This window comes from Pomacea canaliculata, linkage group LG10, assembly GCF_003073045.1.
Source record: "Pomacea canaliculata isolate SZHN2017 linkage group LG10, ASM307304v1, whole genome shotgun sequence".
NCBI lineage: Eukaryota > Metazoa > Mollusca > Gastropoda > Architaenioglossa > Ampullariidae > Pomacea > Pomacea canaliculata.
In genome coordinates, this window is record NC_037599.1 from 16,166,033 (window position 1) to 16,186,895 (window position 20,863).

At 43.1% G+C, this 20,863-nt stretch overlaps 2 protein-coding genes across 3 annotated transcripts; both read right to left on the reverse strand.

The window, feature by feature from the left end:
* Positions 1-545: 545 nt before the first annotated feature.
* On the reverse strand, positions 546-8,862 carry LOC112574403. The gene is made up of 3 exons (XM_025255457.1): positions 8,447-8,862; positions 1,951-2,169; positions 546-1,538 (listed from the first exon to the last, which is right to left on the reverse strand). The coding sequence occupies exons 1-3, from the start codon at positions 8,588-8,590 to the stop codon at positions 936-938; spliced, it is 966 nt and encodes a 321-aa protein (XP_025111242.1). The 5' UTR covers positions 8,591-8,862; the 3' UTR covers positions 546-935.
* Positions 8,863-10,189: 1,327 nt separating this feature from the next.
* On the reverse strand, positions 10,190-20,165 carry LOC112573940 (protein lifeguard 1-like). Of its 2 annotated transcripts, none has more exons than XM_025254648.1 (5): positions 19,962-20,165; positions 15,798-15,940; positions 15,140-15,352; positions 13,460-13,591; positions 10,190-12,975 (listed from the first exon to the last, which is right to left on the reverse strand). In XM_025254648.1, exons 1-5 carry the CDS (start codon positions 19,984-19,986, stop codon positions 12,820-12,822), a joined length of 669 nt encoding a protein of 222 aa, XP_025110433.1. In that variant the 5' UTR covers positions 19,987-20,165; the 3' UTR covers positions 10,190-12,819. The 2 variants fall into 2 exon arrangements, with proteins under 2 accessions (XP_025110433.1, XP_025110434.1); XM_025254649.1 differs by lacking the exon at positions 19,962-20,165 and adding an exon at positions 19,806-19,947.
* Positions 20,166-20,863: the final 698 nt, after the last annotated feature.

Genomic DNA, 20,863 nt, shown 5'->3' on the forward strand with positions numbered 1-20,863 from the left:
ATCCCAAAGAAGATGTCTATTTTTTTTTTCTAAAAGCAGACAGATCGGGAGAAATCTTTGCTTTAACAACTTGAATATTCCTGTTACCAAGGAAACAACTGAATAACTGGATGTGAACATTTAAATGTGCACTAAGAAACATCTCTACTATGAGAACGGTCCACAAAATGTTGGTCTATAAACCTATTTTCTCGCTTCTTCTGTGTTCCCATGATACCTGTGTATGGAATCGGATAGCGGTATGGTTAGCGCTGGCGTCCTAAATGAGAGCGCGCTGGTTCAATTCCCGATTAGCACAGTAAACTTCTACCAGTCGACCCAGCAGGCGGGAATGGATACCTGATTGCACAGAGGGTTGGGAAACATAGGGTAGTGAGGGAGGCAGAAAAAAGAGAGGTCTCTAACACCTCGCCCCCCCCCCCCCCCGACCTGAAAAGGGTAGGTGATGACCTTTATCTTTACCTAACCTTTTACACACATTCACATACGTATTTGCGCGTGCACACACACACACACACAGGAATAGTGAAGAAACCTCAAATATCTTGAAAAATATGAAATTCCACTTTATCTATAACAGATGGCCAACTAGGTCACAAAAATGAAATTTTAGAAGCTTCTGACGGAGATTCTAGCAGAAAGGCCTGTCACTATGCAAAGTCTCGTGTAGTCAGCAACGGGCCATCTTTTCATACTCAAAAAGTTGTCCCATTCGATTTGACTCAGCAGTCTTCCGTACAATGTCACTCGATTTCTGTGGTACGAATGGTTACAAAAGTAACAAAAAATCAAACTCTATCAGCTGATTTTGACTTCTTTCCACCTTGCTACAACTCTCGAATAGGTTCAGCTTCCAAACGAAGGATTAGCCTCTTCAAACAAGAGATGTCACGAACCGATAGCGAGACTCAGTATTGACCCCGGTATGTGACGTTTCAGAACTGAAAGAACACAGGAGAGTTGCGCCCTCCTTGCGCGTGAGCGTGCGCATGCGTCGGAGTGGCCTGATATGTCTGAACAACCTGGTGGCCCACAAGGGCCGTGGTCCCCGGCACGCTAGTCGTAAAGGGGCCCACCGTCCCACCGGGCCAGCCACTAGTGTCTAGCTGGCCCGTGGCGAAGGCCACCGGTACCACGTTGTCCTTCAACTCCCCCATGGTGAAGGGGCCCACGGGGCCGGTCGTCCAGCTGCAGGCGGCCCGGTCTTGGGTCATCATGGCGGGCTGGTTGCTGACAACGTTGTTGGCGGTGAAGGGGTTAATGGTGGCAGAGACTGCCGTTGTTACGGTGCCAGCCACGGCGTAGGCATGAACGGCCGGCTGCAGGGTGCTGAGGCTCAGCGTGTTGTTGCCGTTGATGGTGGCGTTGTTGTTGTTGGCGATGCTGGGGGTCATGCTGACGACGATAGGACCGACGTCTGGCTTGTACTTTTTTTTGCGATTGCATTTCTTGGCGGATCTGTCTTGGCTTTGCGTCGAGTTTGTGTCTTTCTTTTTCTTTTTCTTGGATGGCTTGTATTCTTCCTTGGCTGCTTTCTCCTACACACAGTGACAAATAAACCGATCATAATGTTAATCATAATATCCATCTACTTTAAGTAATGTGATGGAAGAGAAACAATCACTATAGAAGCTGAGAAGGACCCAAGATGGGCAGACGGACAATTAGTATGCTAAAAAAGAAGAAGGAAGGAATAAACAAAAAAAGGATAAAGTGGTCGTAGGATAGGAAGTTATACCGAGACAGACGATGCACGGAGACTAAAAATGAAAGAAGGGAAAAGATAGGCAGGACAGTCTCAGAGGACACACACACACACATACAGAAAGACATAAAATAAAAATGACAGACAGAAAGCAGAAGGGCAGGTCAACAGACAAAGAAAGAGAGAGACTGACAAAATGTCCACATTCTACATTCCCATCCACAGTCACTGTCTGTCACCCCTACCAGTGCGCCGGCCTCGGGTTCCTTCATGTCGATAGTCTCGATCCTGTGGATGGTGGACAGCGAGACGCCGGTCATGACGGAAGCTCGCTTCTTGAAGAAGCGAAAGGGGATCTGCAGGCCCTCCTCGTGCTCCTTCTTGCAGAACTCCACCACGCGCATCACAATCTTCTTCAGCCGCAGGTCTCGCTTGTTGTTGGCCGAGATGGTGGCAGCGGGATGCTAAACAAGGTCAAAGGTACATCGGCACCATAACGATCAAAGCAAAAGCGACAGAAAATATTTCCTGAAAAACAGTTGATGTCCAGTCGTCCACTGATGTCCAAAGTGTCGACTGAAGTAAAAGACTACCAGCCTAGTCCATCATTTGTCGCTCTCTTAGTTTGGATGTCAAAATACACACACCAGTAAGTCGTGATACACAATACAATGTTCCGATCCAGAACAGAAGGCACGGCAGGAATATTTTTATATGCCACAGTGATCAGTGCACACCATTTCCACAATCTGAGGTTCTATCGTAACAATCTACGAATTTCTTATCACAAAAACATATGGTCTAAACCTTAGACAGCAATTGCTTCTTATTATTATTTTTTTGACAAAACATTTTTGCATGATGAAGGGGTTACAGCATCCCCCAACCCTCTTTAGAGGACCTGCAACATCGTTGATCTAGAAACACAAAGGGGGTCGCAACGAAGGAAAATTCAATTCCACCCAACAGCTCTGCCTTTGTCAAAACGACTGACATCAAGTGACGGTGGGGGCGATGAGGAAGGAAACTTTTTTTTTAAAGGAAACGATAATTAAAAATTAGAATTAAAAATTAAAGATCAAAACCTTTTAGATATTTTTTAAAATACTAGCACAAAGAGAGGGTGACTTTTACCATTGCTGAGGTGTCGGGAGTAACTCCGCTATGATGATGACGACGAAAACACTAATAATGATGGAAATGTGAGGATGATAATTGTTATCATGATGATGAGAAAGATAAAGACGAAAATTGTCAAGATTGTCTTGTTGTTGCTGCTATTGTTTATAGCACAATATCAAGCGACCTGAAGGGCTAAAACAAAGTTTCATGAGTACATGGATTAGGTGATTGTTATCTGCATTCTTCGAGAAATGAATGTGGTAGCTCAGTCTTTACTTAAGCTGTCTTGAGCCATCAACTGCATATCAATAGGTTAAAATTTTACATAAAATAGCAGTAGGTGATTACATTAATCAGCCTTTAACAACTCCAAGGTAAATCAAACAAGTTTCATCCAATTTCAGATTTACATCCTTGCCTTTGGAAGCAAATAAATAAATAAATAATAATTATACAGCTGTTTTGCCAAAAGACACACTAACCCCCTGCAAATATCAAATTATGAAAAAGTCAATGTTTGGTAGCGGCCACAGGTAAACGATGTCTATAACCGTAGCCTGGCAAGATCTACTAACCGAAGTTTTACAAACATAAATATGCAAATTCTTCGACTGTTCGCTTATATTGAGGAGAAGGCGAACTACACATAACAACACAGGCAGGCCCGGTTCTACCTATTAGGCGAACTAGGCAGCTGCCTAGGGCGCAGCGACCGAGGGGGGCGGAAAAAATGGCCTGCTGTTTTTTTGGGTTTTTTTAAGATGAATAATTTTAGGGGAAAATGTCATTTTCACAAAATGATATTAGCAGGACACTTTTCCTCTGCTTGTAGACTGACCACCACGCTAGTTTCTCAGTACATGTAGTACAGGAAAACCCCACTATCGCATTATCCCAGGGCGCACTTCAGTGACCACAGCTAACCGGCAGGCAAGTAGAGGGCGGGAAAGGGGCGGGGAAGGGCGGTTAGAGAGGCGGCGTTGGTGGAAGGCAAAGGACCAAAGGTGGAAGGCACCTTTTCCTCAGCTTGTAGGTTGACTTCACCACCGAGTTTTTCAGTTGGTGTAGTGATGTAGTACAGGAAAACCCATTATTACAGGGCGCACCTGAAGTGACCAGCTAACCAGCGGGGAAGAAGAGGGCGGAGGGCGGGGAGGATAGACAGCGGAGGGGCGGGTTGGTGGATGGGACTCAGTGCGGACCCCTACGATGGAGGGGACCACATTCCACTAATACCAAGCTCACCTTTCTTTCTTTTATCCTACTTTAGAAGAGGTTCCACACTTATGCATTGAAAACACTGCAGGTGAGATCAGGAACAACACAGACTTGAGTTTGCTACGCGAGTTTCTCTGTGGTTATGACAACAGTTTTATGCTCAATATTGTTTACACTTACGAACTTTCAACCCGAAGGAACTTACCTAATGTCACGAACGCGTTCTTAGTTAATAAGAGTATAAAGTCTTTCGCAGACAAACATCAAGGTAGAGCCATTTGAAGTTTATAGCATATCTATTTACTGACACTGAAGGCCTATAGTCTTGTACTTACTGTTGTGACTCATGGTCGTGAATATTTAACTTTCTTATTAATTATTAAATTTCTGTTCGTTTGGTGTATTAAGCTTAATTTAGTTGTCAAATTGTAATGTTTATTTTTATTATCTAAGAGTGCATCTGTTTGTCTACAGTTTGAATGGCTAGCTTGTTGTTATGCTCCATTGACAAAATATTTGAAATTGGTTATTAAGAGATAATGCGTACTAAGACCTACAGTCTATATACTTCTCTTGTTGTCAACAAACCCTATGCTGGACACCACGCAGTGTTGATCACTGGACTGTGTGGGGAGTTGCCCTGACACCATGATTTACAACTTTGCATTGTTAGCTACTAGAAGACTCTCTCTTGACAGACCTTGCTCCCCGCCCACCTGTGAGGTGTGACTTTGGATGGGAACATGAGGTAGCTGGGTGGTCTAGATCAGGGGTGTCAAACTCAATTACACAGGGGGCCAAATCTCACATCGTACACAAGGTGGCGGGCCGAAGGTTATTATTTAAGTGCGATAACTTTTTATTGAACAGTAGAAAACTAAACGTTTTGTTATTAATTTTTGTGTAAACAAAATCATACATTAAAGCAAAATTAAAGTTCTTCTTAATTTATTTTGTCAGAAGTGGACGTTTGACATCTTTTCTTTGCAACAAGTTCGTTTATGTTTAGAGTAAGTTTCTGTGTTGTGGAGATTCTCAGGATGGACTGCAAGTGTGCATCATTAAGACGACTCCTGTGTGATGTTTTGTTGATCTTCATCACAGACAAAAGTTGCTCACACAAATATCTGCAGCCAAACATGCTCAAGATTCGAGCCGAATGTAGACGAAGCTGGGGCATCGTTTGTGGGAGGGAATGAGTGAATTGTGCAGCCCCCACACAGTCGTACTTTGCCTTCAGTGACTCATTACACTGCAGTTCTATGAGCAAATGCATAGGTGCAGTTTCCACGTCGATGGTAAATGGGTTGTGAAAGAGTTTGGAAATTGTTTTTCTGCACCTCAAAGTCACTGAAACGGCGTTTAAACTCAGCATGAAGTGAGTTCAGCTTTTCAGCAAAATTTGCATTTGGGAACACCTTGGCGTCCATCACTGTTTTGCAGCAAGGAAAATGAAACAAGTTGCATTGGTTCATTTGTGTTTCCCATAAGAACAACTTCACTTGAAATGCCTTCACTGCATCGTGCAGGTCAGTGATCAAGTGACCCCGTCCCTGATGCTGCAGGTTGAAGGCGTTGAGATGAGTGGTTATGTCTCACACAGAAATGCCAACTCACATTTCCACTTTTCATCCTGCAAGACAGTTGAGTCTTTTCCTCTGCTGTCCATGAACTGACAGATTTCCCCAATCAGCTGAAAAACTCGAGTGAGAACTTTGCCCCGACTTGTCCACCTCACGTCTGTGTGATACGGCCTGTCGCCCCACTGTGAATCTGTTTACTGCACAAAGGACGGAAACAGGCGGGAATTGAACCCTTTGGCTCTGATGAAGGTGACGGTTTGTGTTACAGTGCTCATTACATGCTCCATGTTGAGGACTTTAGCACACAACGATTCTTGGTGTATTATGCAGTGATATGCTATCAACTCCTAACTACAATTTTCTTGGATATGTGACCGCATCCTTGCAACTAGCCCACTCTTTGGGCCGCACATCGCTGGGGCTCCATCTGTTGTAAGTGCAACAAGTTTGTTCCAGGGCAGGTTCATGTCAGTTATACTTTGACATACGTTGTCAAAAATGTCTTTTCCTGTCGTTGTCTCATGCATGGAACTGTCCTTGGAGAAGCTATCCTCCCACCAACTTGATCTCCACAAGTTTGCTTCTCACAACTTAACGTCTCATCGAGACGACTTCCGCTCGCCAGCCCGCATTCAGAAAGTGATGAGTTTCTATTAGTCTGAGGCTGAGCTGCCTCATCACACATATGGGTAACCTAGTCACCCTTTGATGTCGGGCCGATTCAGGGAAGTTAACAGGTACTAAAAATCTTCGACCCGCGGCCCGTGTTCAGGCCATCGTGTCCCGTGTCAAAGGTCAGATTTATGGGCCCCGCCTTGACCATCCCTTCAGGTCATCAATAGGAGCGGTGGTAACTTGACCAGTGCACTGTTGGTGGTCTGCACAAACTTCACTAAACTCATCCCATCGCTTGCTGTGCTCGACGTGAACTTTTCTGTTGTTTGCCTTCTAATTGTCGCCGGGCCATTAACAATGATTAACTAAAATTCTTTCGCGGGCCAGGTAAAATTTCATGGCGGGCCGGATGTGGCCCGCGGGCCGTGTGTTTGACACCCCTGGTCTAGATGCTGGAAGCTGTGATCAGCTTGAGTTTTAGACCACACAGCAAAATAAGACCAGAGCAAGGTGCTACACATTTCTTGTCTCCATCAGTGTGCACTCCATAAAACCTTTTACACGAGTGTTTGAAATGCCTCTACTCATTAGTGTAGGTCTGATTTGGGAGGCATGCAAGCGTCCATGTGTGTATGATGCACGCCTGCAATAGAAAAACAGACGAACTTTTTCTTGACAAAAAGTAGTTCTTACTTATAAGTTATTAATCAAATCTGACAGCAAATTCTCGAAAAAGATTTAATTTTAGTAAGCCATTCTTTGACACTTCTGGGTTCTAACGTCTCTGGTCGTAATGAGTTCTTGTAGAAAACCACTTTTCTACTATTTTTAAGCAGCAAACATGTAGTCAGTTCGCTTTTACTTGTTAGTTCGTCTGTAAGATGAGAAAGAAGAGAACCATTGAAAGCACTTGCCGATGGAGGTGCTATAGGTGGACAGGCCCACAGGTAGCGATAAATCTGTCAGTTAATGACCAATCAGATCAGAGTAGAAGACTGGACAAAGAAGGTGGTGCGATGTTACTTGATAGTTGTCCGTGAGATGAGAAAGAGAGAAGAGAGAAAGATTGAAAGGACCTAAGTGGGGTGGCTTAGTGGAGAAGGGTAGAGATAAATCTCTACCACTTTAAAGAAAGTCAGATCACATTACCAGGGCTGGACAGCCAGAGTGGGGAAGAGGTAGTTGTAACTTTGAACTTAAACCCACTGGACGATCTGAAAACCTTTTCTGAGCGGCTGCAGACATCTCGTGCTGCTGTTTGATTTTACTTTGTAATCGTCTGTTCGGGTGCTTGGAGATATCATCCTTCCACAGCTGAGTCAGTAAAGGTTGTGAACTGCATTTAGCCTGCCAGACTGAACACTGCTACTGTCTACAGCCACTTCATGAGAGTTTGTAAAGATAAGTTCGCATGAATTTTATACACTGTGACATAGCTGTATATATTTCATTAACACGATTTATGTCTTTCTTTACATTAATTTCATTTCCTTATTTCTTATAGTGCTTATTTTGATTGTGTGGATGCAACGGGTTGCGATAGCGGTGGTGTCACTTTTTGCAAAACTTTTCATTGCACAAACGGGTCCGTGACAGTCTGGTGGTCTTTAGCACATCACAGTCGCCTTGAGTTCTGAGACAAACCGCCGCGATCATTACTGGTGATATTTAAGCCTAGCTTTCTTGTTTGGAATTTCTGTTAAAAATATAATTAAACGTATATTTATTCCAATACGAGTACGACATCTGTAATGTCAGTGACTCATAGAGTCATTTTGACATGGGGGGGGGGGGGATATATACATAGCGGTAAACAAATGATATAACATGGTTCACTTTTTGTGAGGTGGGGGGGGGGGGGCGCAGAATTTTTCTTTCGCCTAGGGCGCAACACAACCTAGCGCCGGCCCTGAACACAGGATATTTTATAAAACACGGCTGTCACTAGCCGACAGCCTGATGCCAAGCTCTCGTACTACAGAAATAAGGGTCACGGCAGGTGCCACTGTAAACAAAACAACGGTACGACAGCGCGGGAAAACACGCTGGTCTAAAAATAAACATCAAAGAAACTGTTGAAAGACAGGCCGCCACATGGGAACACGTTTGCGACAGTACTTTTACCGCCAGTCTACATTCACCATGCTTAACATCGCAAGAAGTGAAAGAAGGAGTGGAAAGGAAAAGAAGAACCATCTCCTACCGTGTTGATCTGGAAGAGCTCTTTCCTCTTTTTCGTGGCCTTGGCTTTCATCGAGTCGTCGCTGGTGGAAGAGATGTTTCCCATGTTGGCGTCGTCTTCTCCCGTCGCTTCGTTTATCGCCATAGGCTGAACCAGGTCCTCCATGACACAACTATAACTAATTACTGACCTTCCTTGGCGGGGTAGATGAGCAATCAAATCGGTTTACGAATGGAAATATTTACCCGAAGTTTGACTTACTGGCGCTGAGTGCTGTGGCCAAGATGGCTGACAGCAGGCCCCGTGGTATCTCTACGCACTGCTCGTTCACGCCAGGCAGGCAGCGCTGCTGACCGAGGTGCCCGTATGCACAGCGCGCCAGTCTCGTTCAGCTCAGCTAGCGCGCGCTCGCCTGACCGACCTTCCCCTTGAGGTAGTGCGCGATGGTCTTTCAACTGCTTGCCGCGCGCGCTGGCGGGCCACGAGGAAGGCGCGTGACCGACATTTCCATTGCTTGTGGCTGTGCACCTCGTTCAACTCACTTTCCTAAACCTCTTCCGTGTTTTGCCGCAGTTAGTACTTGCAGTAATTATCAACTGAATAAATAATTACCCATAGTTCTCTGTACATCCAGGAATGCACCCCTATGATAATGATAATTGTTACGTAAACATTTCAAGAACATTATTTGTTGTTATAGGGGACGGAACGGGCGAAGTGTGAACGTAACAAATGTTGTTTAGTTGCAGTTCAGTTCTTGGTGTGGATGTGGTTGGTATGATTATGTCGGCAAATTTTCCGAATGTTTTGAGTATTGAGCGAGTACCTTTGGCATGGTGTTCCCATGTTATAGCCATAAATAGCCGCAAAATATATTTATCAAGTATTTGTGTGTGTGCGTGTGTGTGTTTATAGGTGTGGTCTCGCATTTACTATGTTTCGTGAAATTAAACTGAGGGCAGCGAAACGAGAAGATCGACCTTAGCAATGAAAAATTAACGTATTACCGCTAACAAAATAAAACATACAGTCGATATTGTGATTAGTTTGAAATATTGTACTCAGATGCATTCACATAACCCAGTGCCATGTGATTAAACGAGTTTGCACTGCTTGTGACTGTTCAAGTGACAGGTGGACATAGTATGGTGAGCTTTTGGTAGGATGATAACTTTTTGATAGATGGCAGTCTCACCTGTTGATTACACGCTTCTAGCCTGAGATTTTTTTTTAAAGCTATATTTTGCTCAAACAGAGCAATGTCGAAATTTTCTTGATTACTTTTAACACAAATTATAGAACATACTCGGTGTTTTGTTGCTGTTTCTCCACGAAAAGTAACTTTTGCTTATAAAGATGTTTTATCATTTTAAATCGGTGCCAAAGAAATAAGCCCATGGATGCAAACTTATATATATAGATAGTATTTTTAATATTATAATGTAAAGAATCAGAAGTCATGGAATTACGATCATTCAAGTAAGATTAATTAGCAGCGCGAGGTAGTGGAGTAGAGAGAGAAACAAGAGTAGGATTTTTCTATTTCCCTTGTCATCATAAGATACAAAGTATTGGTATTTAGATGGCGAGCCGAAGGATATGAATAACTAAACTTTAGTCAACACCAGCATGGCAACACACACACACGTGTACAGTCGACCTGCAGCTAAACACTGATCAACTGGTGTATAATAAGCTTGGTTTCATCTGCGAGTAATAAAATGTTGACCTCGGCATAAAATAAATCAACAAACAAACAAGAGGTGATGTTTTGATGCTATTTTATTGGCTTCAATGTGCAAGTTCACCTCGTAAGCGTTAACTTGCTTCAAATGTTGCTAAACAATCATGTTTTATTGAAACGCTTGTATTCTCAATGAAGGCGATCATAAATTCATAAAAACACACTTTCGCGTTTAAAAACGTAAACATAATAATATCACATTAGTCATCATCATCATCCACATCGCTGCTATTACAGTTGCTTCTTACTACATCGACTGTTTTCACTAAAACAATTGCAAAATAACATCACCATTGGTCGTCAGGGTAATATTCAATCAACTTAATTACATTTTGCACATAACAGATAATAACACCATAACATTACAAAGTGGTTTAAACATCATCACAAAAATCTTGGATTCAACCACAGACGGCAATGTTCCTCCCCAGAATTACTGCCAAAAATTGCGGAAGTGACCTTTTTGCAACGCACTTTCTCAAAACGTTTGTCACAGCCGTTTAGCCTTAACAGCAGACGACATAATGTTTCGCTTTCAGTCTGTCAACGCCCAAAAGAAAGTTGAGATGAGTGAACCTTTGTGCATAGGCATCGTTCAAAACACAGTAGTGTACACAAATAATATACATTGGCTTCTCACGAGACGTTTACCAGTAAAGAAGCAAATAATCAAAGAAATAATATCAAACATAGAAAGAAAAGCGACGACAAAATTATTCTTAAAGAACAAAATATTTTCAGACCTGTGCTTAGTGGCCGGGTTGTGAGAATGATCATTATGGTTTCTAAGACAAAACTACGTTGATAGTGTGTTGATGATGAGAGAAGAATTAATATGATTTAATTAACAAAGTGAACATTGATTCACCTTATGACAACATTCGTGTGAAGGCAAGTGATTAACACAACATGTGACCACTGTTACATCGTTAATGTAAATAAATTATGGAAAAACCGGGCATGAATACAACTTCAACAGTACATCGGAACTGACTTGTCCAATAAAAATGCAAAAACTAAACCTCCACCTCCAATTCCCCTTGTCCACAATCTCCATTTGCTCAATCAAGTACTGCAAGAATTTCAGTAATGCATAAACAAACATTGCAGTTTGCCGGCCAGGGCGACAGTTAAGTAAAGTTTTTGGAAAAGTTCAGTTGGCGGACAATCCACAGAAAACTAAAAAAATCTTGTTAATGTAGAGTGGAAGAAGGAAAACATTTAATTGGACGACAGCTTTAAAATGGAACATACACTTTACCTGATACACATTTTTTATCTTCGCAGTAAGTTACAGTATGTCTTCATCAAGAAGGCGACTTTCTACAGATAGAAAGTCCTGTCTACAGGAAAGACAATGTCTACTCCAAGGAAAGTGTCTGTCTACAGGAAAGACAATGTCTACTCCAAGGAAAGTGTCTGTCTACAGCTAGATAATTTCCCTCTATAGCAAACAAGCTGTCTAAATCGAGTATAAAAATCAGAAAAAACAACTCCGACAGTTAGAGATTTCTTGTCCAGAAGAAACAGGTTGCACCTAGAAAGCTGCTGTCTAGAGAAGAAGTAGTCTACAACAAGAGAAGCTCCTTCTAAAGGAAAGTCTGTCTACAGCCAGAGATCATCCGTCTCTGGAAACGATTTGTGGAAGAGAAATAACTGCTGCTAGTGGGAAAAGGTTACAAATTATGACAAAGCGATCAAGCGGTTAGTAATTTTTCTTGTTTTCTCCCCATCTTCAGTTCCATTTCTTGTCTATCGTCTAGGACTAGTGCAAAGGAAGGAAAAACGATATCAACGATGGTAACAGTTAATACACACACTATCTTTCTCTCTCTGTTTATTTGTGTGTGTGAAAATTCGTCAAAAATAAATGAGATTCATTTGCAGGTGAAGTCTGACAAAAAAACAAAAATGGCTGAAAAATGGATCGCAGGGAGACGAGCAGTTGTAAACACATTCTGTCAATGGAGAGACAGGAGAAATAAACGTCTGCTTCATACTTTTCCCGCATCCTAACCCCACTCTTGCTACCCGCTCCCCTCCACGTCTTTTTGTGTATAATTTGTAACCGAAATACGAGTCTTATCAAAAGTTATATCTGATAAGCTGTGTGTGATGAAGTCAGGCGAAGTAAGGCCTTCCATCCGTGACCTGACGTTGACCCCCGTTAAGGTGGAGGTACATGTGGGAGTGCTGTCTTCTGCGGGTCCTTTTCCTCCCAACAAAACTGCTTCTTCCAGGCATTTTCTTGGTCTACCACAACATTGTCTTATTGAAACCAGTCTCCTCAAAATATACAAAGCACCCATGTCAACCTAAGTTGTGCCAGGTAAGTATTCATGCATGAGTGCTTTTTACATCCTCAAGTGCGGCAGTTCATACACAGTAACTACTTCAGCTGCCACTGACTGGTAAGGCCTGTAACGCGTGACGTCATCTTCCAGAAGGTTTTTTTTTTTCTTTTTTTTTTTAAAAAGCGGAAGTAGTAAATCTTACTACAAACAACGCATACAAACAGTCAAGTCGTAACTGCCGGCCGGCCGAGGGAGTTGAGCGTAATAATGTTGCGGAAAGTCGAGATTACAAGGTTACTCGAGGGTTCCATGACGATACAGGACATCCAGCACCGAGCAGACATCAATCCTAGGAATTAATGAGAATATGTCATAGAGAAAATAACACGCAGGAGCACGGAGATGATGACAAGGATGACACCGACGACGATGCTGGCGATGGCAAGCTTCTTGGCTTTGCTGCCATAGCGGCTGGCCGCCTGGAAGTCCAGCACTTCGTTGGCGCTTTTGGCCTGAGAGCAAGGACATGAACAGAGTGAACAACATGACTAACAAAACTATAAACGCCCTCTAAAGTTTACAGGCGTCATTTACAAGCATGTAAGAAGATAACAAAATGATGAAAACGAAAAAAACTAAAACGAAATAAAAGCGAAATCAGTTTTATATTCACAATTGTCTAATTATATGCATGATTGTATCTTTGTGTATTCTTAAATGTGTATATGGTGCAATTGTACATTCATGGATAAATAGATGATTTATGCATGTATGCCCAACATCTCTGTGTCCACAGAAGCCAGACACATATTTGTAGTTTACATGAACGTTGGCATATACAGGTACCAACATATTTATGTTTTTGCAAAAGTGTGTGCACACACTCAACACACGTGTGCAGACACGGAAGCATGCACCACATACACACAAACATATATCACGTACCCACGCACGCACGCAGAGCGAACTAATGTTCATGTTCAAAGTTCACCTTACCCGACAAGAATACATGACAGCCACCATGCCGATGGGACAGAAGCAGAGGAGGCAGGCCAGAACAGACAGAATGAGGTTGTCAGGAGGCTGTCTCTGTGTCACCAGGATCGCTGCCCCTGACGGCTGCTGCACCTGCAATTATCGTCAAACTACAATCGTGTTCCGCATCTCTAATTCTCTAGGTTCGTCAACCAAAAAAACCAAACCAAAAAAAACAAAACAAAAAAACAACACCAATTGTCTTTCATCATGATTTGTAATCACAGAGAAACAAGTTTCTTTGAACTGTTTGGCGGTCCCAGGTTAAATTGCTAGCTACAAGACTAGCCAAGACCTGTGCTCGTCAGTTCACACTTTATCTCCCGTACAACCACACAAAACCGTTGTTAGGAAAGAAAAAGAAAGTGAGAGAGAAAGAGAGAGGGAGAGCATCTGAGCTGAAAGGTGGCATTTGTTAGAGTTTATCAAACAGGTCAGTGGAGTCTGTGTTGAACTGGTAGCTGGGGTAACCGACCTCCCGGGTCGATTTCTGACGCTAACTCTTCCATTCGTTATTTTATTGTCAACGTTTGGTCTGCTGCTTCATTTGAATCAAACTTACTCATGAGCGGACTTCTTAGAGTTCTCATCCAGACTTTTACTTCCCTTAGATAACTAAAGATAGCAGTACAGACGACAGTGAGGTAATTGTGGCGGGAGTGGAGGAATAAATTCACTGGGTTTTAGACAAATATCATTGCCAAAAGACCGGAAAACTGCATAACGGCCAGTTTAAGTCGCTAACGGAAATAAGTCTTGTCGATATATTCGTAAGAAGCTTCACTAATTGCTAAAACTGATGAGCAGCGTGTCTTCCCCAGTGTCTCCACGCGACTCCACCCACGTACGCGCGCGCTGATCTCTGGGAGTCGACTCCGCCTTTTACGAGCAGCGCCACGATTTCCAAAAGGAAGTCTCTCCGCTGAATGAACGCATAAATGCGAAGCTCACTACATTTCCTCCCACATACTGTCCCCCTCTATCCTTTTTTGTCATCGATTCCTCAGTCCTCCTGTTTTCCATCCTGCTGAACTTATGAGGAGTTGCGTCCCTTTTCCTCGGACATCATGGGTGGTGACGTAGCAATGTCTCTGATCGTTATTATAACATTGCAAAAAAAAAAAAAAAAAAAAAAAGTATAAAAAAAGAGAGTAAGAAGCGTGGAACAATGCTACCTAATCCTGGAATTTATTCAGCCTCTTTCTGGTCTAAGACTTCTTAAAAAGGCGGAGAAAGGCGTGACTATAAGCCTCTTAATGTTGTTAACGAGCACACACACACATGAAGTAGTATGAAAGACTATCCACATTCTTACACGATACATAGATATTGCTAAGTACCATGCGCACAGAAAGTTTGAGTTCTTAAATATAGTTTCTTATATTATAGAAACCAAATGTATTTCCCTCTATAGATTCTATTTGCATCACTATTGATATTGATAAAAGTACCATTGTATTAAACATCCTCTATAGTGACCAAAGTATCGTTGTATTGGTCAAACAAATACAGTGTAGTTATCAAAATTACAATACCCAAAACGATCCTTTAGTTCGAAAACGAGAACCTTCGTAAAGATATAAATGATAGAAATGAAAACGTGTTCTAACCAAAACCATTGGTACGAAAATGTTTTCTTACCACAACGGCTCCCGACGGAGGACCAGCTGGATACTGCCCCTGTCCATACTGGCCCGGAGGATAAGGTCCCTGCGGGTACTGTCCAGGTATGTAAGGACCTGGTCCACCCTGTGGATACGGACATGGTCCTTGTGGGTAGGGACTTGTCAAAGGTATACCCTCGGGGTGCTTTACTCCTTCGGGTGGGGCCTGGCCTGGCGGATACTGGTAGCCCTGGAAAATGTTTCTGAGGTTACATCAGATTTTACGAACGCATACGTGACAGCAGACACACAGATTCACTGCCATACTAGCCATAAGAATGGAGGATATCGTAAACTCACGTTTCCGCTGTATTTTACATTTCTTTCAATACAAAAGAAAAATTAAATGATAAGGGTGTGTGTATGCGTGCGTGTTATACATATATATATATGTGTGTTTGAAAGTTTGCAGTAACGTTTGTCTTATTTAAATATAAATAAATCCTCTTTTTGTGTGGGCGTTAAAGCTCTCTTTTTTTTCTTTCTTTTCTTTTTTCTTTTTTTCTTTTCTTTTTTCTTTTCTTTCTTTTAGGCCAGACGAGACCCACTGACGTTGCTCTAGGAGAAGGAATTTATTCATGTAGAAAGGTTAAACCTAAAAACAAGAACTGGAGCAACTTTGTCACACAACAAACCTGCATGTAAGTGTAAGGGTGCTGTGGAGCGTAAGGCTGTCCAGGGTATCCAACTGGCGGCTGTCCACCCGGTTCTCCCGATGTTCCGCTGACGTCGGCATAGGAAGGTGGGGGTGAGTTAGGGTTACCAGGCATGAGTGGTTCTGGAAAGACGATAAACGATAAGTGTATTCTGTCACATCCTATACATCGATGGTAATGTATTCTGTCACATCCTGTGTATCTATGGCTTCGGTTGTGACTTTCTTCTGTACTAAGAAACACACGCGCAGACCGTGTTTTGACTCTGAAATGGTCCTTTTGCTGCTTCAAGACCCTGGCTTATATCCGCGTCAGTGCCATTTACTCATTTTGCCCCAAATCCATACCCTAGCCTCTAACCCTAGTCTAAGTTCTAATAACGACCTCAAAGCTTACTTAACACAATAACCTTAAATGTACAACAGCTAAAGAAAACAGTAAAAGCTGTAGAACAAACAAACAAAAAATAATATAGGCTATTATACAAAATAAAATTGTAACATAGAAACCTACAATGTTTATACAATGTCATCGTCATGATTATAATGATAATAAAACACTTGACAGACATAAGTGACTAGTAAGCTAAGAAGCAGTGACTGTGTATTCAGAGACTAACGATGTATTCAGACAGATTAACGATATACTCAGATAGACTAATGATGTATTCGACTCGGCATCATTGTGGTACCATGATATTCAGCCAAATGTTTTGCCTTTGCTTAGTCATTCAGTGACGTGGTGCAGCTTGCCAGTTGTTTTAGCTGTGCTCTTATCTTGCTCCTTTATAACAACGGTTGTGACGTCACAGGATCACCTCCATGACAACGAGTACGATTGAGTAGCGGAGCATGGCGGCAATGAGGCCGGTTATTTACTAGTTGTCCAATGATCGAGGTCTGCTCAACGACACCGGAACAAGTGCCGTAAATAGTAACGAGGCCAAGAAATCCTCCCGCCGAGCTTTTTAAGCCCCCCAATTATGACGTCATTTGTCTATGGCCGCTACTGCTCTGCAGCGCAGACCTAACGACCCTGTTCTTCGATGTTGCGGGTTTCCACGGCAACGGCGGCGCTCTCTCGGGCACGGTAGCGACGCATCCTTCTTTCCCTCAAGTTAAAAAGAGAAGCGAGTGAAGAGTTGTGATGAAGGAAAGTATGAGGCTGAAAGCAGGGCGACGCCATTCCACGACAGACCGAGGATGGTGTCGTTATTGACTAACGGCGGCTCTTGGTTTCTATGTTTATCTTGGAGGGAGCTTTTTTACGGAAACAACAACACGCAAAATTTTGGTCTGAAGCCGAACACTGCACCGTCTGATGCTTGTCAAGACTGCCAATTAGCTGTCGAAGGTTTGGCTATAACTGGGGATGCTCTTTTCTTCGAGAAGCAAATAAATCGCGGCGTGACATTCTCGTAACAATTTTGGGAAAGACTGATAAGGAGAAGTGTAGTGCAGACATCTGTCGACAGGTGAAATCAATAGCTTGCAGCACAGCAGCAGAGGCAGTCCACACGGTTTTGCACGTCTTCCAATATTAATATTCATAAAAAAAATTGTGTTAAAATACAGAAGCTGAGGTTATGTGCATATCATCCCGCCGATCACAGTGCAGAGACAAACCCTGGCATTTCTCTGAGTTAAGGGACGAGTGTAAAGGTGGGAGGGAGTGATAATTGGTGTTTTACCGAGCCAGCAACTAAGGCGATATCAGGCAAACCTGCCTGCCCTATAAACACCTGCCACACGCAGAGAAAGAACAGCTGGCCCGAGGCGAGATCTGAACCCAGAATAGTTTATCTTCAGTGTTGGTGACGCTAGCCGTTGCTCCACCATGTTAAATAAAAAAAAAAAAGAACTTAGTATGCACTGTCTTCAGCATGCCGGGTTAGTAAAAATATAATAGCTGCACAAGTTCGCTTTCCGGTTAGGCACACTGTTAAAGACAATGTTAGATACAATATGTCAGTCGCAATGGCGAAGCGCGGCCAGCTGCTTGAATTAACATAAGTGCTTGCTTCCATCAACATCCAGTCGCGCAGTATTGACCTACGTCAGTCCGGCATGCGGTCAGTAAACATCTGTAACATCCGTGTTGTTTCCCAAATGTCCAATGCTCGTGGGAGCAGCAGTCATCTCCATAACCAGTCAGACGATCACCCTCGCGATACGCCTGTAGACTTCACTGGATGCTGGGTGGTGCTTGCAGCAACTCCATAGCACTGCGGTGCCAGAGAAGGAGGAGTACCAGGCGCTGAAACAGTGTGTCTGGCATTGCGCAAACAATCGACCAGCGGGCCAGATGCACCGCTCATCACCAGGGGCCAGTCCACGGGTGAAGATGAAGCAGTCAGCGAAGCTGTTCACTTGACAGATTGCTGTGAGCGAGCGTTTAAGTCAGCGTCTGTCTGCCTGCATGCCATGCACCCGGCCCCAGACCTTTACAAGCTCTCCGACAATTACAGAGCTCTCAGGCCTGGCATTTCCCAGCACGCTCCTGCAAATCTCCGTGAATAACCGGGGTGGGGGTCAGGGGAGAGTCCAGACCCAGATACTGATCCTTCATGCAACTTGCTTACGTTGATTGGATAAGTACCCGCTTTTGAAACAACCGGTTTGCGGAGAGCATGCTCCAATGACACAGGTCGACACAGTTTACAGTTTTTGAGTGCTGAGCTGTAAAAATACATCTACATCCTCATCTACATCCCTTCCAGCTAACGATGTACAGGCGCAGTACATGATGTGTACAGGCCTACAGTTTCCATCCTGCCCAGTGCAAAGGCAAAGCTGCAGCTACCCCGGAGTCTGCAGTCATAGGAACAAATAAGCCCTGAGCTTACTCAAGAGGGCAAAGCTGTCATAAACATCCGGTCTGCATGCATGCAAATATTTATTGACCCGCTTCGTGCGCAGACTGGAAGAGCTTCGTGTCGATTTATGGTGCAACGTTTCTTGTTTCTTTTACTCCTGATGCTGATAAGGACTTTATAACAGCAACCTCGACCATTTCGACCCAAAATAGCACAAAAGACTGTCCTTTCATCGCCTAATCGTGACAAATTATTGTTACTGTTTGACAAAACTGCTTTTCTTGTCGACGTCGGAAGAATGGAGCGGAACAGCACTGGGGCAGTGAAGGAGGGATGGAACAACTGAGAAACCAGCTCTCGTTACCACTAGTCATGACACTTTCTGATTATTGTCAACCAAACCCGACACACATGACAAATCCAGACACAACTCATAGTTAATTAACCATGCCACCGATATCAAAGTCGACCAACGTTTGACACAACCGTCACAGCTCTGACAGTCGTGACAGTCGAACTCTGTCATACAGCTGTCACACTGGATCGAACTTCACACAGGCCGGCAGTCGTAGACTAACAGTGACATTTGTTCTCATCCATTGATCATATGAAAGTGAAGACAATCTATTGATAGATGGTTGTGAATCTGTATGTTTGTGTATGAATCACAAATAAAAGCATCTCCATGGCGACAGGTTTGCTGCTGATAACATTCCGCACTGCGAGTTGTCAGATAAGAAAAATAGGGTGTGTCCTAGCTGATAACACGAGATTTCTGTGGGAAAAGTTCTTTTTATTTATCTACAGCGGTATGAAATGGTCTAATCTGCATAATTATTTTTACCAGTCAGTTGTTATAGTCTACCCAAATTCCTTTGTTCTAATCAGAAAAAGATTCAGACTGATCATTTATTAATGAAGACGTAAACTCTTGATAAGACGCACATATACACGACCGAAACTACGTGCTGGTCACGGAATTTACGTATTCCTACGTCGTCTGAAATGTGTCTAAGTACACCATGAAATTTTTCTCTCTCTCACACACACACAATCACAAAACACACACACACATACACGTGCGCGGTAACTAGTGATCATCTGTTTGTCAGTCAGTATATAATCATCTTACTCAATAAGTAAACAAACGTCGCATTTTATACAAAACTCACTTGTACCGTTCCAGAAAGTTCCCAGTCATAACCACGTTAGCGGGAGTGGCTCAGCGGCCTACCCACACCATCTATGCTTTTGCTATGGATACCGTAAGCTGTCTAGTGAGCCCGGCAGTGTGTGACGAAACACTGGGTTGGCACTCACTCACTCACCTTTCTGTAAGTTCACGTCTTCCATGGTGAGGTGGTGAGGTCGGGTGTCCTGGCCTGGTGCTGGGGCAGTCACGTGTCAGGGTGTGGGGGGTGCAAGGAATGTAAGCAGACAGCAAACACCGTGTCGCGCTCCGCGACGAATAAACAAGTAACACCACCAACGTCGAGTCTGTCCGTGTTTTTGTTTAGCCTCGCTCGGAGAAGGTCAAGGGCGGATGAGCTCATTAAGTATGCAGCCAATGGCCGCAGCCCCTCACGCATGTGCTCGCAGTCTTCCACCGCCGCGTGCGGGAGTCTTGCTGACGTCACAGTAGGCCTTGCAACTAAATATATTCTTAATTAATTACAGTTCTGTTAGTTTACAAGGAAGGTGCTTTCTTCATGTGAAAAGTCTGAATGTTGCGGTCGGCCGTCCAAACACCTTGGAAATCGGGAATGAACAGAACACCTTTTTTCTGCCTCAAAACATAAAAATAATGTTTTTTTAAAAACTAAATGTTTCCTTTTTTTGTCAAAAGTTCTGTATTTAATAACTGCAGGAAAAGATCAGTTTCTGATAACATTTGAGATTTCAGACAATAATTATAAACAGTACAGGCACCGGTTTTCATTTCTAGACACGCGGTAAAAAAAATCTTGCTTAGTGTGAAATGACGGAATAAAGTTTTTTGCATCCATCCCATAGACTGATTGTGATTTGGTTGATGTCCGTATATGTGCAGTGTAAATTAAATTTTGTGTTTTTCTTTGCATCTTAACTTTTTTTTTGTAATGCGCATTACACTTTCCGCTAGGTGGGAAAGTGCACTACATGAAATTCATTAATTTTATAGCACCAACAACTGCCACATTAGAGCTACAACATCGTACCATTAAATGTCTGATATTGTATATGCAGGCAT